The following is a 26,959-nucleotide window of genomic DNA, read 5'->3' as shown; positions in this document are numbered from 1 at the left end:
ATATTTTATATTTGATAGATATTAGTTAAAACTAAATATATCCTTCGTAAGATCAAATATTATTTAAGTTTGATCACTGACAATCCATTAATTTATACCACACCATAATATTTTTTTTATTTACAGATACAAGGGCAAATATATCACAGAGCAGGTTCACTGTTACCAGTGTCAGATAGCGACAACAAATTCCTGCAAATTTATTTTATGGGCAATTTACCACAAGAAATTGATCTGCGTTGTGCATATAACAATTTAGTAAAGAGGTCTATTGTAGAACAATTACAAACTTTATTTCATCAACACAATCAATTGATTATATTGTTTAAAACTGCCCTGGATCTGATGCCATCCGATAATCACAAAATTGTAATCAGAGCTGATCAAACACCTGCAGGTCAACATACAAGACGTTTTAATGCACCAACTATTGATGAAGTTGCTATCGTTGTAGTTGGAGAAAATTTGGAATCCCGTGATATTGTTTTACATCGTCGGAATGATCAATTACAACGTATAAAGGAAACACACCGCTCATATGATGCACTGCAATATCCCATTATATTTTGGCAAGGTGAAGATGGCTACGATTTATCAATAAAAATGATAAATCCCATTACAGGTAACTAAAATATTAGTTTAGCTATGGCGATAATATCTCAGTCACTATATTATGTATTTGAATGTTATTAAAACAAAATCTGTTTACAGGTTCTGAAACCAACAAAAAAGTCAGTTCAATGAACTATTATTCATACCGCCTAATGATTCGGGAAAATGAAGATAATCACATATTGAAATGTCGGCGATTATATCACAAATATGTTGTTGACATGTATGTTAAAATTGAAACGGAGAGATTAACATTCATCAGGTTGAATCAAACCAAACTCCGATCTGAAGAGTATATTCACCTTCGAGATGCGATTAATACTGATGGAAATGCACAGAATGTCGGTCGGATGACTATTCTTACAGCAACATACATCGGAAGCCCTCGGCATATGCACGAATATGCTCAAGATGCCATGTCGTATGTTCGTCATTATGGTACAGCAGATTTGTTCATCACATTTACATGCAATCCACAATGGATAGAAATTAAGCAGGAGTTATTCTCTGGGCAATCACCCATTGATCGTCATGATATTACAGCCAGAGTCTTTAGACAAAAGTTGAAATCTTTAATGAATTTCATCGTAAAACATAATGTGTTTGGTGAGACACGCTGCTGGATGTATTCTGTGGAGTGGCAGAAACGAGAATTGCCACATGCACACATTTTGATTTGGTTGGTTGAAAAGATAAGGCCAAATGAAGTTGATGCAGTGATATCAGCTGAAATCCCTAATGTACAAGTAGATCCTGGATTGCATGAGGTAGTTATCAAAAACATGATACATGGTCCCTGTGGAACTCTTAATCAAAATTCACCGTGTATGATGGATGGTAAATGTTCAAAACGATATCCACGGACATTAATATCGGAAACAATTACTGGTAATGACGGTTATCCATTGTATCGTCGCAGATCGACAGCAGACAATGGAAAATCAACAATTGTCAAATTAAATCAACAAGATATTGAAATAGATAATCGTTGGACTGTTCCATATTCACCCATTTTATCAAAGACATTCAAAGCACACATCAACGTTGAATCTTGCCATTCAGTGAAATCGATTAAATACATTTGCAAATAGGTAACCAAAGGGAGTGATATGGCTGTGATTGGAATTGGTGCAGAGAATTCTAATGATGAAGTTACCCAATACCAAATGGGCCGCTATGTCAGTAGTAATGAAGCAGTTTGGCGAATATTTTCTTTTCCTATTCATGAGAGACACCCTTCTGTTGTTCACTTAGCTGTGCATTTAGAAAATGGACAAAGAGTGTATTTTACAGCACAGAACGCAGTACAAAGAGCTGCTCAGCCACCAGCTCCTACATTAACCAGTTTTTTTGAGACATGCCAAAACGATGATTTCGCACAAACATTGCTATATTCTGAAATGCCAAAATATTATACCTGGAATCAATCCTCAAGGAGATTTATACGACGGAAACAAGGAAAACCAGTTCCAGGATATACAGATGTATATTCCACCGATGCGATTGGCCGGATTTATTCAGTACATCCAAGCAATGATGAATGTTTTTATTTACGACTGCTATTAGTCAATGTACGTGGCCCAACATCATTCCAACAGTTACGAGCTGTTGATGGTGAATTGTGTGGATCCTACAGAGAAGCCTGTCAACGTTTGCAATTGCTTGAAAATGACGCTCATTGGGATCAAACTCTCAATGATGCTGTAATATCATCACACGCTCATCAAATACGAACATTGTTTTCTATAATCATATCTACATGCTTCCCATCAAACCCAATTGATTTGTGGATGAAGTACAAAGATTATATGTGTGATGATATTTTGTATCAAATACGGAATAGAATGGGAAATCCAAATATACAAATCAGTGAAGAAATTTACAATGAAGCATTGATTTCAATTGAGGACATGTGCTTGATAATGTCAAACAAACTATTAATTCAATTAGGCCTGACCGCGCCCAATCGTCCAATGCATGACGCTTTTAACCAAGAGTTGCATCGAGAAAGACTGTATGATCTCAACGCTTTGAAAGAATTAATTCAAACAAATCTTCCACTGTTAAATGAACAACAGAAGTATGTATTTGAAACTCTTATGAAAGTAACAAATGATGAAACTGGAGGGATTTACTTCTTAGATGCACCTGGTGGTACAGGAATAACTTTTTTGATTTCATTAATATTAGCAACAATTCGCTCACAAAATAAAATTGCACTTGCACTCGCTTCGTGGGGAATCGCAGCAACTTTGCTTGAAGGTGGTCGAACAGCCCATTCAGCACTAAAATTGCCATTAAATATGCAAAGCAATGAAACTCCAACCTGCAACGTTTCGAAGAACTCTGCAATGGCAAAGGTTTTGCAGCAATGTAAATTGATTGTTTGGGATGAATGCACGATGGCACATAAAAAATCTTTGGAGGCTTTAGACAGAACCTTAAAAGATCTACGTAGCAATAATAACCGATTTGGTGGTGCAATGATTTTATTAGCAGGAGATTTTCGTCAAACATTGCCAGTGATTCCACGATCAACGCCAGCTGATGAACTCAATGCATGTCTAAAGTCCTCCAATTTGTGGAAACATGTCAAAGTACTTCACTTAAGCAAGAATATGCGTGTCGAGTTGCAAAATGACCAATCGGGAAACATATTCTCTAAACAACTCATTGACATTGGTAATGGCAAATTTCCTATAGACATGTTGACTGGCTGCATTAACTTTCCTCAAAGTTTTTGTCAGTTAACTCGATCAAAAGATGAACTTATTCAGAAGGTGTTTCCAGATGTTTCTCAAAATTACAGAAACCATGATTGGTTGAGCGAACGAGCTATACTGGCTGCAAAAAACATAGATGTAAATGAATTAAATTTCAAAATTCAAGAACAAATTACAGGCGAATTGAGGATATATAAATCAGTTGATTCGGCTACTAATCAAGATGATGTAGTCAACTATCCACCGGAATATTTAAACTCGCTGGATTTGCCAGGATTGCCACCTCACAATCTTCAATTAAAGGTTGGATCGGTGGTTATAATGTTGCGAAATATCAACCAACCGCGTCTTTGCAACGGTACACGGTTAGCGATAAAAAAATTACTAAACAATGTGATAGAAGCAACTATACTCAAAGGAAAGTATAAAGGAGAAGTTGTTCTCATACCGCGCATCCCAATGATTCCGACTGATGTGCCATTTGAGTTTAAACGACTACAGTTTCCAGTGCGGCTTGCTTTTGCTATGACTATAAACAAGTCCCAGGGGCAATCATTAAGTGTTTGTGGTATTAATCTAGAAAACCCATGTTTCTCACATGGTCAATTGTATGTTGCCTGTTCCCGTGTTGGAAAACCATCAGATTTGTTTATCTATGCGCCAGGTAATCAAACAAAAACATCGTATACCACAAAGCACTACAATGATAATAATAATAATAATTATGATTCACATGATTAACAATAAAGCGATTACTTACTTTTCAATCCTTATATATGTTTTATTTAATTATTTTTTATTCACAACGCCCTATCACCAGGGTGATGGTTCTGTTCAGGAGAATTTTTTAAAATACGTAGGCACAAAAACTGCCACATTACAAATCTTTTTGACAGGACGAAGTCTGTCGGGTCAGCTAGTATATATATATATATATATATATATATATATATATATATATATATATATATATATATATACGTAAATTTTGAAAAGTCAATAGTTCATTTAACAATTATACTTACATTATCTAATATGCATTTCTAAATTGTAAAAATTATTTATTACCTATTTGTTAATGTTTTAATATAAGTGCACGCTAAATTGAAATATCAATTTAAAATATTATATATATATATATATATATATATATATATATATATATATATCCTATTATAATATACAAACATGTATTGCTACATTTATTATTTAATATTTATGTCTATAACATAATAGTGAAGAAACATTATGTATACCTACTTATATTTGATGCTCTGAAGTTGTTAAATTTCTGAAAATAATCTTACTCATGAGACGTTGTTATAATGTTCAGTGGTGTAATAAATTAAACTTATTAATACTTTGTTGATTACTGAAACTTAACGGAAAGTTAGATTTAATTAATTGCGATTAAAGAAAGGTTAGTGACTTGTAACAATAATTCTAATATACAGACACATATTAGTTTAATTAGTATTATATATCAAACATATTTCTGATCTTATAAATATTTGATTTTGCACTTACAGTACAAATCTCGAAAAAATATGATGATATATGTTGATAATAAAATTAGAATAATATTTACCTCATCCTGTTGTGCTTTTTTCGTTGCAGCATGCCCTCCAGTTCCGGTACTCTGAACGGTGTTCATTATCGGTTTTGAATTAATCGAGGCGTGTTTGTTTTAAATTAGCAACCTCGCAAGAATGCTCCAGTTCGAGATGAAATTTTAATTTCAACGGCATAACTGGATTTACTATCTATATCTTTGTAGATGAGAGGTGAACAAGTTAATCACAGCAATTAGAAAATAATATGTTTTTCTAATATATATATATATATATATATATATATATATATATATATATATATATATATATATATATATATATATATATATATATATATATATATATATATATAGTCTATCCAAAGAAGTACATACGTCATCAAGATGTTTAATGTATTATTTATCAATATATATGTTATAGTTAAATATTTATACTTATTAGTTTAAAATATTATTTTTAATGATATTTATGTATAATTTTATTACAGTTAAAAGGAGATACAATGCTATATGATACCTTCGAACACATAAACGAATGAGCCTGCAAAAGTCGTCGTCAAATGTCTGAAACATTCTTGAGAATTTTTGTTATTATAAGAGGTAATAAACTGAAAACGTTATTTTGGGGCCTTGATTGTTTTGATGACTATCAAATCGCTGCTTATTATTACTCTGATTAAAAATTCCGAGCCCAGACAGAACAGATTGCGTCTCTAATCAGTTACTTTGAACAATGATAGCTATAGTAGCTCTCTCTTACCATAAAAATTCGTTAAAGGGCTAAGAATTTTTACTTTTAAATATTAAGTTGCAACGGTTTTTAATCAAAATATTTTTAACGTGTTGAGCTGCATTGAATATTAGTATAAGCAGAGTTATTAAAATATGTCAAAAAATGAAAAATGTCATCTTCATACGAAGCGGGTGACAAATGAATATCATCTTGTGGTTAGCTTTATCACAGATCAAATATATGAAGTGTATAAAAATAGTGAATATTAACATAATTTGACACAATTATTTTAGAGGAAATTGTGTAAAAATGTGTGTAAAGTGTGTGTCCATCTATAGCTTAGAGCTAAAACATCCATTCGTACACTCTTAGGTAATATGGGATTTAAATGCTGTAGAGATACCCCATGGAGAGGTCTAATGGAACTTTCAGGCATCGCTTTTAAAATAATACAATTCTTAAAAGCATATAAGGAGATCAAGAACGACTTATTATTTCAACTTGTGTATTTAGTTGAGAGGATAGTTCAGAAGATTCTCATGGCAAGATGTTAATAAAAATAGTATGAAGACAACAAAACTTGATGGGAAAAGGTAAACGTTGGAATAACAATGGATTAGGTTTTATTAGTCATAACATATATTGTTCTTTGTGCTGGAAACCGGAATAGTCCATAGCACCTTCGATTTGGATGAGCTCCATGAGACCAAATATGAAATTGTGAACAAATGTTAGATAAATTGGAAATTAACAGCTTGGTTATTCACTTGATATTCACTTAATTAAACTTTCTGAATTTGAGATTTTGACTCAATAGTGACAATTTACATGATAGGGTGATGAGGGTGAAAATAGTTATAGGTGAGTATATAATTGATATACGATAACTGTAGGAAGTTGTATTGTAGAGTTTGCTTGATGATTTATTTGTATTTTTGTGCAATTGTTCAGAATTATTCATGAGCATTATGTTTCATCATCATCTCTTTAACTGTTTTGTAGATATGGTAGGTAAAATTCAGCGACCAATTTTATCAAGAATGGTGTACACAAGTAGTAACAGAAGAAACAGAAAATACAGTGATATTAAAATGACTTGAGAAGAAAATATACCATGGAAGGGAACATGTACTAAACGTGAAAGGGTAAATATGTTCTCTAATGTAAGTAAAATACATTACTTGGATATACAGTTATTAATTAGATCGATTAGGAATCGCAGGAATACTATGGGTGGTGAAGAGAGGAGTTCAATGTAAATATAATAAAACTACCCTATAATCTATTGTGGCTCTATAATTAATTGTGGTTTAAATTACTCGATAATATATGCATTGATGTACTATAATGTTAAAATAAATAGAATAAATAAGGAAAAAATTGTGCAGTTTTAGTTTTAAATTGTAAGTTACTAAATTATTCTTTTCAATTTATTTTTTCCAATATGTATTTTAAGGCAAAAATAGCAACTTAAAACTAACCACATAATTTTCCTAGATGGATGGACTGAGGACTATTGTAGGTAAATTGGTAAATATTTTAAGTCGCTGATAAATATTAAGATATTTAATACAATAAAATATGTAACTATATGGCATTTATTCTTTGAACTTTTTATCAATTATTTTAGTTTACTTTTAATATTCTATGTTTATGTTTGTAGATTTATGTTTATTTAATAAATTGTGGTCGAATAATTTCGATCACAGATGACCACTAATATAATTAAGAATGTATTAAATAATATGTAGATTAAGACGGTTGGTCTAAATATAGAAATATATGTCACAAATTATAAAACCATGGCCTACATAGCTACATATAAGTGGTGCCTTCACAACTGATTCCTGTATCTGGTATGGAAGTAGTTTTGCTCAAATCGTAAACCGAGCCTTGTAATGGAAATGTTTACGATCTGCCGTATATGTAGAAAAGCAATTGTAACCAAAATAACTACAATGATTCTTGATGCCTGGAAGGTCCCAAGGCTTGTTTAACATCGAAATTTGTTGGCACACAATTGTTAATACACTAGTGTCGTGAAACACGTCCATAGTTCATTTACATTCCAATCTTTACTCGATCCCAACTTCTATCTTAATTAGATGTAATTGTTTATATTATAGTTGTTTATATAGTTTCTATTTCATCTTGCTACTTACGACATGGGTTAAAACGTCCCGAACGTAATAAAGAAAACGCGTGTTTTTTTGTTCAAAATTAGCTTCATTCGTCAAAGTAATCTTCATCAAGAAAGAGCCAAACAATCATTTCGGAGTTGCTTTAACATCTTAATACCACCTGTAGAGAGATTTATCTTTTGCCTCAAAATAGGCCTGTCCCCAGTTGACGTCCACTCAGATGACGATAATTTTGATTTCGGAGTGAACTGAAGGACCCATGTTTTATCCATTCTCTCATATCGACGCAAAAAAATCCTATTCATAACGTTCAAACATGGCAAAACACTGCTCAGAATCATCAACACGTTCTTGTTTTTGGTCGACAGTGCGCAAACGCGGAAGCCACAATCAACAGAGATTTCTCATATACAAATGCTCATGCAATATAAAACAAACACGCTCTTTTAATATTTCTCTCATATAAGACAATTCACACAACTTTACTTTTCGATCACTCAAAACGATTTTGGGGATTTTGTTGATGTTATCTGGTGTCACTACCTCATTTGGATGTCCATTGCATTCTGTATCATCGGTGTCTCTACGACCACGTTTGAAGCCAGCAAACCAAAGCTTTATTGTTGATTCTGATGTAGCTGACTTTTTATAACACTTTTCAAGCGATTACTTCGCTGGAACGGTACTTTTTAGCATCAAACAGTGTAAAATTAAATATTTCGATAAATTGTTTTGAAAATAACAAAAGTACTCATCCATTCGTACACTCTTAGGTAATATGGGATTTAAATGCTGTAGAGATACCCCATGGAGAGGTCTAATGGAACTTTCAGGCATCGCTTTTAAAATAATACAATTCTTAAAAGCATATAAGGAAATCAAGAACGACTTATTATTTCAACTTGTGTATTTAGATGAGAGGATAGTTCAGAAGATGCTTATGGCAAGATGTTAATAAAAATAGTATGAAGACAACAAAACTTGATGGGAAAAGGTAAACGTTGGAACAACAATGGATTAGGTTTTATTAGTCATAATATATATTGTTCTTTGTGCTGGAAACCGGAATAGTCCATAGCACCTTCGATTTGGATGAACTTCATCAGACCAAATATGAAATTGTGAACAAATGTTAGATAAATTGGAAATTAACAGCTTGGTTATGCACTTGATATTCACTTAATTAAACTTTCTGAATTTGAGATTTTAACTCAATGGTGACAATTTCCATGATAGGGTGATGAGGGTGGCAATAGTTATAGATGAGTATATAATTAATATACGACAACTGTAGGGAGTTGTATTGTAGAGTTTGCTTGATGATTTATGTGCATTTTTCTGCAATTGTTCAGAATTATTCATGAGCATTGTGTTAGAATTCTAACTGTAGTAACTAAGGAGATGAATAATAACTGTTTTGCAGATGTGATAGGGAAAATTCAGCGACAAATTTTATCAAGAATGGTGTACACAGGTAGTAACAGAAGAAACAAAAAATACAGTGATATCAAAATGACTTGAGAAGAAAATACACCATGGAAGGGAACCAAGTACTAAATGTGAAAAGGTAAATATGCTGTCTAATGTAAGTAAAATACATTACTTGGATATACAGTTATTAATTAGATCGATTAGGAATCGCAGGAATACTATGGGTGGTGAAGAGAGGAGTTCAATGTAAAGATAATAAAACTACGCTAAAATCTATTGTGGCTTAAATTACTCGATAATATATGCATTGATGTACTATAATGTTAAAATGAATAGAATAAATAAGGAAAAAATTGTGCAGTTAAGTTACTAAATTATTCTTTTCAATTTATTTTATTTCAATATGTATTTTAAGGCAAAAAGAGCAACTTAAAACTAACCACATAATTTTCCTAGATTGATGGACTGAGGACTATTGTAGGTAAATTGGTAAATATTTTAAGTCGCTGATAAATATTAAGATATTTAATACAATAAAATATGTAACTATATGGCATTTATTCTTTGAACTTTTTATCAATTATTTTAGTTTACTTTTAATATTCTATGTGTATGTTTGTAGATCTATGTTTATGTAATAAATTGTGGTCGAATAATTTCGATCACAGATGACCACTAATATAATTAAGAATGTATTAAATAATATGTAGATTAAGACGGTTGGTCTAAATATAGAAATATATGTCACAAATTATAAAACCATGGACTTGATATAAAACCATGGCCTACACAGTTACATATAAGTAGTGCCTTCACAACTGATTCCTGTATCTGGTATGGAAGTAGTTTTGCTCAAATCGTAAACCGAGCCTTGTAATGGAAATGTTTACCATCTGCGAAACATGTAGAAAAGCAATTGTAACCAAAATAACTACAATGATTCTTGATGCCTGGAAGGTCCCAAGGCTTGTTTAACATCGAAATTTGTTGGCACACAATTGTTAATACACTAGTGTCGTGAAACACGTCCATAGTTCATTTACATTCCAATCTTTACTCGATCCCAACTTCTATCTTAATTAGATGTAATTGCTTATGTTATAATTGTTTAAATAGTTTCTATTATGTCAGGACTATCGATGGTATCATCATTTCATCAGGCACGTGATCCTGCTACTTACCACATGGGTTGAAAAGTCCCGAACGTAATAAAGAAAACTCGTGTTTTTTTTGTTCAAAATTAGCTTTATTCGTCAAAGTAATCTTCACGAATCTTCAAGAAAGAGCCAAACAATCATTCCGGAGTTGCTTTATCATCTGTATGTATAATACCACCTGTAGAGAGATTTATCTTTTGCGTCAAAATAGGCCTGTCCCCAGTTGACGTCCACTCAGTTAACGATAGTTTTGATTTCGGTGTGAACTGAAGGACCCATGTTTTATCCATTCTCACATATCGATGCAAAAAAATCCTATTCATAACGTTTAAACATGGCAAAACACTGCTCAAAATCATCAACACGTTCTTGTTTTTGGTCGACAGTGAGCAAACGCGGAACCCACATTCGACAGAGCTTTCTCATAAACAAATGCTCATGCAATATAAAACAAACACGCTCTTTTAATATCTCTGTCATATTAGACAATTCACGCAACTTTACTTTTCGATCACTCAAAACGGTTTTGTGGATTTTCTTGATGTTATCTGGTGTCACTACCTCATTTGGATGTCCATTGCGTTCTGTATCATCGGTGTATCTACGACCACGCTTGAAGCCAGCAAACCAACGCTTTATTATTGATTCTGATGTAGCTGACTTTTCATAACACTTTTCAAGCGATTACTTCGCTGGAACGGTACTTTTTACTATCAAGCAGTGTAAAATTAAATATTTCGATAAATTGTTTTGAAAATAACAAAAGTAGTCTCACTCTTAGAACAATACCTAACAAAGTTTGAGTGGAATATCATTAAATTTTAACAGTTTTCTTTTGAAGGTTAGTACTAACAGAAAAAAAGATGAGTGCAATAAAACTAGCGCCATCTATGAGTTATGCCCGGGAGTTTTCAGCCTATGTTTAATGTGCGTTAATTAAATAATCGACACTCTAGAGTATATCCAATATTAGTTCGTATTAGAATAAGAAATATACAGAATAAGAAATAAATGTAGAAACAATAATAAAGAATTTTAAGGTGTGAAAAGTATAACTTTTATGAATATTAATCAAAGGAAAAGTGAGAAACTTACTATTATTTCTAGTTTAGCAAAAGAGTCCAAGAAATCAAAGAAGAATTCAAGAAAAAAAGACAAGATAGATAATTGATATATGCAATAGCTCTTCAGAGAGTTTCAAAGTATATCTTGTATATAAACATGAAATAGGCGCTCTAAAATATAGTTTGTTAAACATAACAGAATTGTTTCTTTAAAACAAATACGAAACAGACTGCTATAGAAAAGAAATCATAAAAGTAGTTTCTAGTATGAATGGGATTTTAGTTTAAAAAAACAAATTGCAATAATGAATAAAAATATAAAATTAATTGACATATTCCAGATATTCATAATTATTCATATTATATATTGATATCAAATAAAGTGTTTTGTAATTATTTCAATTTAATGAAATAATGAAGAATGAAATATATATATATATATATATATATATATATATATATATATATACACTAAAGTCAGACTAAATTTAAGAAAATTACCTTATAGCCTACGAAGGCCCGTGGAGAGATTAAAGAAAAAATGAGCTTCCAACTAATTGCTGCACAAAAACCCACATAACGCCATCATTCTGTGGATTATATGGACTATAACACATTTAGGAATACTTTTTTTAACAAAGAAAATGTTCGTATATGTAATACTACTGAAACCTTCTTGGATTCGCTAGCAACTAATTGCATACATGGCTTTCATCTCAGTTATTATCACTATTATCTCAACTTACATGGAAAATAAAACGACAATATTTATAGGCTAATTTTATGACAACTTGATGAATGATGAAATGATGAATTTCAATATTTATATATAATACACATGTTACTAGTGCAATTTTGGAAATGTAACCTTTATATAAATTAATGAGAAAAAGTAATAATAAATGTATTAATAATTTATAAAATTGTTTGCTATTTTTTGTTATTTTTTAAATAATTTTCTATATATAAAGAGGGCTATATATAAAGAGATAATTTTCTATATATAAATTCAGTTTATAATTATATTTATTTCGTGTCTATATATTAACATTATATGAATTTATTTATTCTATTGTATGAACATATTAGCTATATATATGTTAATATAATATTTTATTATAAACATGTATTGACCTGGGAGTGATTATTAGTGATTGTTATAATATTGTCGTTACTTATTTAATATTAGTACTGGTGCAATTGAATTTGCAGGGCTTTTTAGATTATATATATATATATATATATATATATATATATATATATATATATATATATTCGTGATAACTATGCTAATATTTTTATAAATAATTAATGATAAATATACTGGTAGCAAATATATATTAGCTTAAATTAAATGTTCCATTTAAGCCCATACTTCGATAACAGTCTACAGTTACAAGTAGAAAGGCGAAAATAGTATTTTGCAATATGACAGAGCTTGTCTGTTCTAAGATTAATTTCATTTATTTGTTTCGCCTAAAGTCCTAAACCAAATGAATTGACGAAAACAAAAAAAGACGTTGTTATAAGGATATAAAAAGATGGTAGAGATAGTTATTAACAACGGGCATCATTTTAACTACTGTATTCGTTAATATATAGAAGCAACCTTCGAAGCATATTCGAAACCCTTTTTTCATTTTGATTGAGGTACTTCCAAGCCATGGTTTTAGAATACATTAACGGTTCCTTTAGGAGCCAACAAATGTTGGGCACTGATTAACGGGAATAAAAAGAGTCATGCGGTACCAAATCAGGGTTGTACGTAGAATGATCTATTAATTCAACGTTTTGGTCAGTTAAGTAGTTGTTTCAGTCGATGGGTGAGAGTTTATACTATTATGATGAAGAATGATCCGATTTCTCTTCTTTTTTTTGGAATTTCAGGAAGCAGTTTTGCTAAAAAAATATTTACCATTTAGAACTCACCGTTTTCGTTGCTCTAATTCAGAATTCGCCAGTTGTGTAGATATTATATTTTGGTGCATCGCGATTTGATTTCTTGATTACCTCTTTGTTCTAATTCAAACGAGCATCTTTTTAAATCTTTTATGAATTTTCGTCATCAAATTTTACTGATTCTCGTCTCCAATGTCCAAGGATGTCTCAATCTCAGAATAATTTACTTAATTTAATTCGTTATACCAGCGCTTCAAAGTTTCGTCGCCAAAAGTCGAAGTAAGTTTATCGAAAACCGTAAAACATCCATGCAAGAAAATGTTCAGAAATTAACTCAATTTATTTATAGAGAAAATGTTCAAGTCACTGTAAAGGATACTGTGTTCAAGTGACAAAACAGTCCGAAGCAGGTAACATCTTTGTTCAACTCAATCAAACTCCCTGTTGAAGCGTTGGATGGAGCTTAATAACACCTTGTATTGCCAAGGTTTAAAATATAAGCAGCAACCCTCGTAGGGTACTGATGCTATATTAAAAGCGCTTATAGTCTAGATGATTTGATTCCAATTTAGTTAGCCTTGAGTACATAACACATAATATTGGCCCTTCGATGCATTAGTTAAATAACTAGTATTTATGGTTCTTCGCGCTACTATTGTAATAGTTTATTTTCGTTCCATTCTTGATTATTACCACACAAATCATACTCCTTTTGTTAAGTCCAAACAAAGAAATAATTTGCTTTAAAAGGCCTGGAACATCAACTTAAGCAGGTTAACGTGCCCATTTTTACGCTTTCTTCCTGGGAAACGTTATTAATAATAATAAAGCAGCGGGCACCCCAGCAATGTAAATGTGAAAAAAGAACGATCGTATTCAATTTAGTCTAATTGATATATGCGATGAACTGAGGCCGAATCGAGACGGCGAGCCTGTGTTGAAATTGCTGTTTTAAAGCGCTATAAACATCACCCTTTTAAACCCACAAAGGATGCCAACAACGGAGGGATTGTGAGTTTTTACCAACAAAATATTATTTAACACCGTAAAATGCGTTGAAAAATTAATGATCATTGTCGAATCACACGAAAAGTGAAATACGACTTTTTGTATTAAATATGTGTATACGAAATTTTCACATAAAATAAATAAAATATGGGGGAAAATTGTCAAAATGCAGACGCTGATTCAGATAGTAAAGTGTGTTTCTTGATACGAGAGCGCTTTTCAGCTACAGAGAACAATATTCGTGAAGTATAAGTTGTAGAATATTGCTAGAGAATTTGTCTAGTTATTTTATGATTTACAAGTTTTATATTTCTAAGTGGTGATTTCTTTTAAGTTAGTATTTAAGTTAGTTAACAGTTGTTTGGGTGAATTTGGTAAGTTTATTCGCTTATTATATTAGTTATTTATTTACAAACTCTCTTTTTTACTTTCCTTCTTTTCTCTTTTACAAACTCTCCGCTTTTTACGGTCTGCTACATTAACTATGGGTAGATATTAATCGGTTTAGCGAAACGAAGGTACCTAGAGGCTTTACATTTGGAAACATTTTTAGGCCCATATCACGCCATCATTCTGTGAATTATCTCAGTTATTATCACTATCATCTCAGTTATTATGACTATCATTTTGGAAAATAAAACGAAAATATTTCTATGCTAATTTTATGAAAACTTTGATGAATTTTAATAATTATGTATAATTATATAATTTACTGTGTAAAATTTTGAAAATGTTACTTTAATATAAATTAATGCGGAAAAGTAATAATAAATTTATTAATAACTTATAAAATTTTTTGCTAAATAAAATTTGCATTTTTTTAAATACTTCTATATATAAAGAGGGCATATATTAAGAACTAATAAATTTAGTGTATAATTTTTTTCATTTCGTGTCTATATATTAACATTATATGAATCTACTTATTGTATTATATGAATTCATATTTGCTATATGTTAATATAATACATAAAACAAACCCACCTAAATTACAATATTATAACTATTTATTGAGCTGAGAGTAATTGACTGTTATTATATTGTCGTTACTTTTTGCATTTTAGTACTGCTGTGTTGAAATAGCTGTTTTAAGGCACTATAAACATCACCCTTTTAAACCCACAAAAGGCTCCAAAAACGGAGCCATTGTGAGTTTTTACCAACAAAATGTTATTTAACACCGTAAAATGCTTTGAAAAATTAATGATCATTGTCGAATCACAAGAAAAGTGATATACAACTTTTTGTATTAAATATGCGTTATGTGAGCTTTTCACATAAAATAAATAAAATGTAGCGGAAACATTTTGAAAAAGCAGACGTTGATTCAAATATTGAAGTGTGTTTCTTGATAGAATAAATAGCGTTTTTCAGTTACGGAGTACAATATTCATGAAGAATAAGTTGGGGAAGAAGATTGCTAGAGAATCTGTCTAGTTATTATGTTATTTCAAAGTTTTACAATCCCTAAAGGGTGATATCTTAAGGGGTAAGTTAGTATTTCAATAATTGCTTACGTGATTTGGTAAGTACTACCCTTTATTATAATAGTTATTTATCAACAGACTCTTATTGCTTTATACGGTCTGTTACAGTAACTATGAGTATTTCCATATTAATCGGTATAGCGAAAATTTTTTAAGGAAAACGAGGGCACCTAGAGGCTTTACATTTGGTACGGTTAAAGCTTATGGAAGGAAAATGTGTAGGCCTAAAATGTTTATGTAATATGCGCTACAAATAAATATACACCAATAAAGCGAAATACGCCCAAATCAAAGAACCAGGAATAACCGTCAGATCAGTGACAACATATATAAACAAATAATTTAGGCGCTGCCAGTTCCAATTCTTATACGGTACGTTATTCATCGTTAATGTTGTACATAAATCAACTACAGCAGTAGATAAATAAAAACCATAGAATGCAAATTAAAGAATCTGCAAGGGTGAGATCGAAAAGTTGAATAAATGAGTAAAGAACTATGAAATTCTGTTTAAAAATTTAGATAAATGCTTTTTTTAAGTCAGCTGGTATATTTATTGTTTTAGCAATATATATTTTAGGAGAGACATATGAATACAAAATAAAGACTCTATAAATACATAAATGAAGTAATGCAAATAGACAGCAGTTAAAATGTAATTAACTATAAAATTTGCTTAGATGAATGATGATTGCATAGAACACACAGGAGAAATAGAGAAATTATGAATTATCGTAGTAAACTCACTTCTCAATAATACACTACAGAAAACTCTCTAATATTTCTAATATTCTGATAAGCAATGAAACGGCCATATAAACCATATAAGCTATTTGAAATGTCATTTTCAGTCAGTTCATGTAGTACCCATTGTATTTCTTTTCGAACCTCTCTATTCAAATACGAATGTCTGGAAACAGTTAATTAACTACTAAGCTGCCTGAAAGATTTTTAGTAGATTGTCTTTTGGTTCAATGAGTCTTGCAATTTATAATTTTCTTGTTTTGAACTTTTTTGCTGATCCAAGCTGTTCTTTGTCATATACATCAGAACAACCAACTCTTGTTGAAACCAAAAATGACAATTGGGATATGACTGAGCAGTATCAACACGTTCCTAAAAGTACTTGATGGACTTGAGCAACAAATTTCAAATTAAATCAGACAACAAATGGAATGTGTGTATACAATAAATTACTTGCTTATTTTAAATGGAATACTGTAATTTTAAATAGAAAATACATTTTATACAGAAGAAAATTAAATGTAAAAATAGAGGTAGAGAAAAGATGGCCGAAACTATCGAATATAACAGCTAGGTTGTCACTGATATTTTAAGTTTTCACCAATAGATGTCGCTAATTAAGATACAAGTAAGGACCTAATACATGACAGAAAATCATTTTCACGAAAAGATCTCCAGTGTAAAATATTTTATTCTAAATCTTACTCTTAAGTCTGTATCTGTTCATTAATCAGATGAGATGGTAACAACGGTTTAGTCCACGCACTTCACTGCTAACACGCACATTTGGCTGATTGACAAATACATGGGGGGCACTAACATTCTTTCGAAGTCAAAATTAATGATCATTGTCGAATCACATGAAAAGTGAAATACGACTTTTGTATTAAATATGTGTATATGAACTTTTCACATAAAATGAATAAAATATGGGGGAAAAATATTGTCAAAATGCAAACGTTGGTTCAGATAGTGAAGTGTGTTTCTTGATAGAAGAGCGTTTTTCAGCTGCAGAGTACAATATTCGTGAAGTATAAGTTGTAGAAGATTGGTAGAAAATTTGTCTAGTTATTTTATGATTTACAAGTTTTATAATTTCTAAGGGGTGATTTCTTTTAAGGTAGTATTTCAATAGATGTTTAGGGGAATTTGGTAAGTTTATGCGTTTATTATATTAGTTATTTATTTACAACTTCTTGTTGCTTTTTACGGTCTGTTACATTAACTATGGGTATATATTAATCGGTTTAGCAAAAACTTTCTCTTCTATTTTAACGAAAACGAAAGCACCTAGAGGCTTTAAATTTGGAAAAATTTTCGAAGTCAAAGGGGTGTAAAATTGTTTTTGATATCTTGTCAATATATCAGACTCCAATTCCACCTTATATAAATTACTACAAAATTTTGATTAATTATTAATAAGAATTTATAAATATGTATTAAACAGTTAATTTATCAAGACAGCTTAAAATTATATATGTTATATTGTCGATATGTTTATTAAATTACATTCTTGATTTATTGATTTACCAGATGTCAGATTAAAACTGATTGCTCGAATAAAATTGATGAGAAATATCAAACAACACGATAAAAGTAAGGTTGAACCAGAAATATGATTTGTTTGAAAATAGCCAGGAGGCTTTCACATGTCATTCGGACTGTGAAATATGGGTCCGGACTATAAGAAAAAATTGAAAGGGTCAACTAATTTTTAGCGCAATCTATCTAAATGCCTAATATATTACTCACACTAACACTTTGTGGGAATCTTATTGTAATATATCTGTTACTATATATAGCAATCGCCTTGTAGTTTTCATTCGTTTTGATATAATGTTGAAATAGTAACATTTACTGATGGTGCATTTGTGAATGAATATTTTTGTTCGATATATTTTATTTCTTTCTATAGCTCTAATGTTATTGGATTGTAAAAAGTAAACAATTATATTAATAAACTATTAAATTTGATGGTGTTTTGAAATATTTCAATATGAAACAACAGTTCTCCGTTAATATTATTAAGTTATTCAGTGTAAACGGACGCTAACCACGGAACGCCCTAAATTGTATTTTTGACATTCCTTACTTTTGTTATTTTACATTTTCTAACATCTTATCATGCTAAAAATATATTTGTTTTATTATTAAGATATTTAGAAACGTATGGAACATAACGTATTACTGGAATCATGACATGAATCCGCACGCAGTTTCTTTGCTTATCTAAATTAATACTATTAAAAAAAGGTTCATGGGGCGTATTGTAACTGGCGATGAGAGACGGATTTACTACGAAAATTCCAAGTGCAAAAGAACTATGATACAGCTCTGGAAAATATTCCAAATCGGCATCGAAACGGGATATTCATGGCCATAAAGTCTTACTAGGCATTTGGTGGTAGAAGTAGAGTATTACTAGCCACTAACGTTGCACAAGAACAAGTAGTGTAAACATGCCAACGCTCGATCATATTTTGCAAAATTTGCTGCGAGGATACACTGTTTCGGCTCGAATGGGATATTCTGCCGCACCCACAGTTTTTATTAGGCTAACTAGTACTAACTAAAATAGATAATTCTTCTCTCTATTTCATGATTATTTCTCCTTATTTTTAGGATGTATTTAATGACGCTAATACATTATATATATTTAAATATTTGAGCTAACTGACACACCAGATAAAAATTATTTCATATGTCTATATATATTTAACCATAAATAATGTTTTTTAACAATTTAATTTGAATAAAATGGTAAATTACAATTTCGATTCCTATGATAAAAAATGTTGGCGAGAAAGTATCTAGTGAATAAAATAATAACCAACAATAACAAGATAAACCAACCAACAAAGTGATATTAGCTGCGATAAAGATAATTTACTAAACTATTAACTAACAAGGTTTTATAGTATCATATATATATGAATATTCTTATAGTTAAAAATATCCCCGCAAATACGCAACACATGATATAATATCCTGAAAGGCGGCATAACGCAGGTTTTATTCTGCAATAAGTTTGTCAGTTTATTTTGCTTTTATCTTTCTTCTTATATCCGTTGTTCACTGTATAATAAAAGCTGTACAATTACTATAATATGACAGAAAAATATTAAATGTTAAGCTGCCGCACGTATTAGTAGTTACGTATTCCATCGTTTTATCCACTTACGATAGGAGAACCTTTGTCGTATTGATGACAGAAAAACATAATATAACCTTGAGGCATATATGATTAGCCATGAAAAAAAGAACATTACTATAGCGGAATCTCCCTAAGGGTTTAGCACAACGTACGATGTTCATGCTTCGATACATCAGCTTCCATATCAAAGGTCACAGAATTCTTCTTCACTAAGTACCTCTTTAAAAATTTAGTATTTTCTTTAAACTACACAAGATGAGCAAATTATTGTCGCGGAATTGTTGTCAGTTGCTGCACTCGTATGTTTTCGAATGAAAATTTAGAGTTTTGCATGAAGGGACACTCTCAATATTTAAATCTATTTATTTCGGCTGGAGCTCCATAGGGTAGTGTTTTGGATTATTCCTGCCCCGAGTATCTGCTTTATACTGCTGATATTCCAAGAAGACAAGAAATAATCTGGAAACATTTGTCGAAGAGACAGTCATTATAGCAAAAACATATCTTTGCCTAGGGCGGTAAAAAAATGCAAGGTCAACAAGAATCACAAATATACTAGAAATCGGAAAATATAGTTCAGCTGTCCATGTGATTCTTGCATTGAGGCAAAGTGGTAAAAACCTAATTACATAACTTTGCAGATGGTCGGTTCTTTAAGCAGAACCAACGAAACGCCTCGGAATCCATCACGATGATACGTTAAATTGGAAATATCACGTTACAAAAAAGTAGTCCAGATCAGATTCAAAATCAAACAAATGTAATCCTTAGTCGGAAGATACACCCAGCTTGACCGAAAATCAAAGAGATTATTATAAAACCTATTTGGATTTATGGTGTCCAAATATGGAGTTGCATCAAACCACCGATTCTTCTCGGTACATCATCAACTAAGAACTAAACGATCACTTTTTTAAAAAGAAATTGGATTTACGAAATTATCCAAGATTTGGTTTTAAAATATGAAGTAGGATTACTAAATAACAACAACGTAGAAGGAATACAGCTACTGCACAACACACAGAAAATCAGAAGACTGAAAAGAACCAAACCATATGAACATGTATAGTGCATTAGTGTTTAATCTTAACTTTGGTCTTAAATAGTCTAATTTTAACTTTTAAAATAGGTGCAGAGTGATGCATACAGTAACGTATTTGTCCTACATTATTCCTGCTTGATCATTGGTACAAGTATAGAAAAATAACAATAAATTAATTTTATAAATTAAGATTGTACTAAGCATATGTACGTAAGATATAATTAAAAAAATCTCAAAACAAATGATTATTCTTCGCTTAAATTCTTCTAGTATTTATAAATATTCATCGAATATCCAGGGTTGAATTTTAACAGTTTTTAGTGGGACACCCAACAATTATTTCAGGTATCTGCTTTTCTGTTATCTCAATGTTTATATCGTATAATTGTTCAAACGTCCGAAATTTATATGACGTTTCGATTTGAATTTCTAGCTGATGTTTCGCTTTCCGCTAGTACTTGTAGATCCACTCGCGACTGATTTTAGCACGACGGACCTACCTTCTTTAACGGACTTACCCTGCCTTCTTTAACGGACTTACCCTGCCTCCTTTAACGACCATGTAATTATTTAATAGGGCTAGTAACAATAAAATTACATCATTATCATTCTCTGCAAAATTTCTTAAAATTTTCACTTAGATAGTTATAGGTAAGAATGTATGTGCGTTAAAATCTCTAGGCAGAATCGATAATTCAGTTGCTGGATAGAATAAACAGTAAAACTCATCTTAGTTTATCGAAGTAATGTTTTAATTACTTACCACCATAAAAGTTTCAAACATTTATTATATTTTTTTAAATATTATTGAGATATTATAAATATCAACTAGCTTCCTTCATCTTTGATATGTCATAATTTCGACAAAAGCTAAGAAGCTTTAAAGGTCCTGCTATTTGGTGGAATCAACTGACTATAATTTACATAAGCTGTTTAAGTGTAATGAAGCCTCGTTCTATCTTACCAGTCATTGCTCCTTTCGATTCTTATTCATTGCGATTCGAAACCACACTGTCTGAATTAACAGCACTTATAAATTGTTTGGAAAGACGTAAGTAATATTGGGAATATTATATATATATATATATATTATATTCCTATTAATTATTTCCTATTAAATTAACGATATAATTAATTATCGAATCATCCTGACACAAAGTTTCTACATAAATTCCTGTACTCAGGACCTGTTGATCTCCAAAAATATTAGTTTATTGAAAAAGTTAAAATAAATCTGTTTACATATTGTTCTCGAACGACCTGGGTATATGTATCAACACGATACGGGGTATCTAGGGAGCTTTTAGCACTGAAAATAAACACGTATTGAAACGTTTATATAGCAAACTTAGTTATATTTAATGTGTTTGTTTAGGTTTAGAATCAGTATATCACGCCCTTAGAAAAATATTTTGTCTCCTCGTAATGTAATTGTTTATCTACAATATATAATATTTTGTGTCATCCACAAGTTAGTTATAAAATTATCTACTGTAAAGTAAAATGTATTACTTTATTTTATACAATACAACATTATTCCTGCAAAATATCTAAGGGTGTGCCGAACTGTGAATTAATTTTAATGGGTTTAAATTATTTGTGATATATGCAATTTTCATTAGATGTGGGTTTATTTCAATTGCAATATATAGGAATACAAACAAGTATATGAATGTCACACCAAAATTACTTTTAATTTTTCGACCCTATGAAAGTGTCTAGCCAGTTTTTGATATTCTTAAATGAACTAAAGCGTATACCTATAATAGATGCCGTATACGATAGACCTTTCTAATTTCTAGTCAGCTTTTGAATGATTTTATGTTTAAATTTTTTTAAATATAAAGTCGTGTTTTATCATTATAAAAAATGAAAGCTTATGTCAGCAGCACTCATATTACTCTAATAGCATCTATTAATAAAATACAGTATTCTGGTCCTTCTGGTTCTGGCCGAACATTACATTAGTAATATTTCAGACATAAAAGATGGGGTTTCAAAGTATTTGGACTCAATTCATACACAACAAAATTTTGTGCTTTTGTATCATTCCAATAGCATCGAGCAGTGCTTACAGTTCAGTCACTTTTAAATAAAAATTAGTATATTTGAAGCGTTAACTTCAATTTTATCAATGGAATAAAACAATTTTTTTTAAATAATTTTAAGGCTTTGAAATAAAACTGGCCGTTGTATATAGCAGTGTCATTTGGAACGTAATTATACACTTATTCACACATATTCACTAAACCTGACATATTCATTGAATGTTTCCTTACTGGAATATTAACAATAGATGCAGTTCAGATAACTTAGAGTTGGCAAAAAGATCATCCTAAAATATAACAATATAAATAGTAAATATAACTCATAGTAAATTCAAGGTACTTAAATTAGTATATAAATCATTTTGAAATACGAAAGAATGTTAACTCGACTCAAAAAAATTTGGATATGATACAAGTTTAAAAAGGTACTTGCTGTGGTTTGAGTATTAATAATTATCATATAAACTTTACATCAAATTTACACTTTACTCCTAATTTTATCTGATATTAATAAAATGTCATTAGATTCTTTGCGTCACTGACTTCCATCGTAACATAAATATTTCTTAGTGATGAATTTGAAGTGAATTTATTGTGCTTATTTAATTTAACTCTCTATATTTATTCACTTGCGATATTTTTGATTAATGAATGATGGATGGTAAATTCACATATGCAATGCGGTGACCATATAAAAAGACATGATTGTTATGAAAAGAATAATTGTTCAGCCTATACGGTCAAAAAAATGTGTTCAAAATCTGTTAGTTAAGAATTACAGGAATAACGAAATATCCATGCTTTAAAAAATATCTCTAGTCCGTATATGTCTGTAAAGTAAAAAAGGGTTTAAACTTGTTGAACCTAGTCTACAGAATTTTGAAAAGCTTGCAGGTTGTTCGGCTATTAAAGGCGAATTGCAACAAATTATCGCTCAACTTTGAGTATTCAAATTTGGGACCCAAAATTACCTGATGGATACCAAAGTTGTACAGTATATATTACTATTTTTGGGATTTTCTAATTAAAATGGTTACATTATTGATTGGGTGATAAAAAATATTTGTGAAAGAGGAACTTGCAATCAATTCTCAATGTTTCAATAATTTTTGAGTTAATTATTTTAAAGTAGCATATCTGAATAATCAAGAACGTTACGGAAAAACTTTTTAGCAATCACATTTAATTACTAAATACTTAAGTGTTTTAAACTATCTTTGATGCATAGTGTTAGAAATATTTATTACTGGATCGAGACACATAAATTATGTCACTTGTGTTTCAGATAATGCACCATTATATGATATAAGCACTGCATTTTACAAGCAGTTCGTCGTCAATATAACTATAATTATTCAAATCGTTCCCACAGAACGATTATGCTTACATATTTATGCAGACGTTAATAATTCTGGAAACTGGAAAAAGGAAAGAGCATATTAAATTATCGGACTTAATAAGCAAAGAAAAACCCAAACACGTCCGTGATAATAAAATTTTCGGCCCCCGAGCAAATTTATTCGAAATATCTCGTTAGATCGGACGGGAAAATTCCCTGGGTTAGTATCAGACAGAAAAACAATGAAATAGCAACTTTCAACTTGCGCAACTTATCTATTTCAACGGAGAGTCAGTTGTTTGTTGTACGATTCGTTCATAAAACCTGACCGATTTGTTTCCTACGTGTTTCATTTGTCATCATTACAAAGATTAACTTTCTTCTGGTTTATATATATATATATATATATATATATATATATATATATATATATATATATATATATATATATGCATATTGATAGTTATTTACTTATATAAAGAATTTTAAAATGGGAGATTCGCATTCTGTGTTCAGGGAAACAATTATGTGTTTGTTAAAAGTGTGTTATCGCACGACCAAAAAAAAATGTCGATCGAAAGATTCCGATTAAAAAAATATGTTAATGTGGATCAAGTGTGGTAATAGTGTTTCCCTCATACAAGACAGCTCTAGAATATACAGGGGATAGAAAAAATGAGATGAACACCATGCAATATAATACAACTTGTTGCAAAACATAACAAAACATCATCGGTGAAGAAGAAATAAAAGTCGAGACACTAAGCTAACTGGCAGAGATCGACGAACATTACAAATAAAAATGATCAAACAACGAGTACAGCAGTGAAAGTGACAGGAAAACTCAACCCTCACTTGGGTGTTTTGACAAAAACAATTTGATGAAACATTGTTTACATTGTTTTCTACAAACGGCCTGATTTTTGTATAGAGAACCCCGAACGGAGCCTACGATTCTGACGGCCTGCTTCCTAGAATTTAGCGTGGAGGATATTCTGTTATCACTTGGAATGTAATATCGCATTGCTGCGAATAAATATCGGCATCCTCAATGATCAAGTTCGCGCTCTGACCAACATATTGTTGCCTAATACTGGGTAATACTCTTAGTTTTAGCAGCGTCAGAATAGCATCAAATATCTTCCATTCATTGAAGCAATTTTCGGATATTTTGGTAGAAGAATGAGATTTGGATATATAATTTGAGATTATTTATCTTTCTCCAAAAATTCTATCATAGCAGGATGATAATATATCTGTACACAAGAAATAAATAATTATCTTTTAATAAGTATTTTGATTTTTAAAATAGAGTACTTATAACTAATATACACTATTTTATGTTTATGTTACAGTAATGCTTAAAATATTTTCCGGCTATCCTACTTTCCGGCTAGATTGGTTAGCCTGATTACTGGCGTGACTGAGATGGTTCCCTGTTCCCTGTCGGATGTTACACTGTTGCTTAGGGATATTTACAACTAGAATTACCATCATAAAATACATCCATACACTGCGGTATTCAAACTTGCGGCTATCGCCATGTCGCTTTAACCACTGCGGCTACCAAATTGGCAAATTATATTAATTGTTTGTGAACATAAAACCAATTTTATGAATGACTTAATAGAAACAGTAATCTAATACGATTTCCTAAGAACATTCGAAAATTTATACATGCTTCCAAGGAATAAGATTCATGATGAAATGATGAATAATAGAATTTCAATTATAAACATTAGTTAACAATTTTGTCAGAGAGACTATGATGACTAATAAAACTAAATCTGTGCAGGTTTCTTCAACAGAGCTAAATCAATATCTTGTTATCCGTAAAAATAATATTCAAGTAAAATTTATTATTTCAGTATATTAGTAGTTTTCAAGTACAAATTATTTATATTAGATACAGAGATACAATACAGACAATTAAATATTAACTCTAGTGATTAAATTCTATTGACATAGAGAGCGATCATGAGATATATTTGAAAGAAACCTGTGCAAATTAATTTATAGGAATGGAGTTGAATTTCATCATTATCATGATTGTCCACTCATTTGAGGACTTGTTACAAATTGTGAGAAATTAGTTGGGATGCCTTGAAGCATATATAGCACAAATAATTTTCACTTGTTCTGTTCTTTATAGAACCTACAACGAAATTAAGTTGTTTTTATAAGAATCCTGAGTTCATCCACTTTTCTAACTGAAAACCGCAATGTTTTTTTATAAACAGCACTATAGCTATATCCGAAAATAGGTGAAATATTATTGATAATAATAGAGTAATATTGGTTCAAATTGTTGAAGCAGTTGAATTTATGTCACGAACCATCAATAAATTTAAAGTTAAAAAGTTTAATTACTAAAATGGCACGAACCTTTTCCAAGACTCAATATTTAATCATTCTCGATTGTGAGAAAAACACATACTACGGCACCTACGAAAAAAATAGTTTTTTTACCAGTATAATCAAACTAAAGTCCTTTCATCGAATAGATATATAAAAGAACGTTACTTAATTTGGAGATAGCTTTTATTGACTTTTTTATGACGAAGTAGGTATAGAGGACGTTATACCATTAGCTTTAGAATCGGAGCTTTGAAAAAATTATCAATGAAATCAAATTAAGAAAGCTCAACTTTTTTTGCTCGATATAAGATAATAACCTACAAAATGGCCTTGGATTTCGAATAGTTTAATATTGCAAACTATCCATTTAAGGGAATCATAAATTTTTTTAAAAATTAAATATGACTATAGGTTTTTTCTAAAGTTCATTCATCATTCTGATAAAA

The 26,959-nt window shown here is 30.6% G+C and overlaps 1 protein-coding gene across 3 annotated transcripts in view; it reads right to left on the bottom strand.

The window, feature by feature from the left end:
- LOC143196452 (inactive dipeptidyl peptidase 10) overlaps positions 1–26,959 on the bottom strand; it is a 417,095-nt gene that overhangs the window by 88,833 nt on the left and 301,303 nt on the right. Inside the window, exon 2 of one of the 3 annotated variants that reach the window (XM_076404132.1) lies at positions 4,924–5,104. The exons of the other annotated variants lie outside the window; for them this stretch is intronic. Within the exon in view, the coding sequence (XP_076260247.1) occupies positions 4,924–4,989 (66 nt within the window). The 5' untranslated portion in view covers positions 4,990–5,104. The remainder of the gene's footprint in view (positions 1–4,923; positions 5,105–26,959) is intronic. 3 annotated transcript variants of the gene reach the window in all.

The sequence above is a fragment of the Rhynchophorus ferrugineus genome, unplaced genomic scaffold, assembly GCF_030347505.1.
Source record: "Rhynchophorus ferrugineus isolate W39M unplaced genomic scaffold, kcgeb_rfMv2 rfM4, whole genome shotgun sequence".
NCBI classification, from domain to species: domain Eukaryota; kingdom Metazoa; phylum Arthropoda; class Insecta; order Coleoptera; family Curculionidae; genus Rhynchophorus; species Rhynchophorus ferrugineus.
Note: the sequence above shows the minus strand (reverse complement) of the source record. Positions and strands in the feature narration are given on the sequence as shown.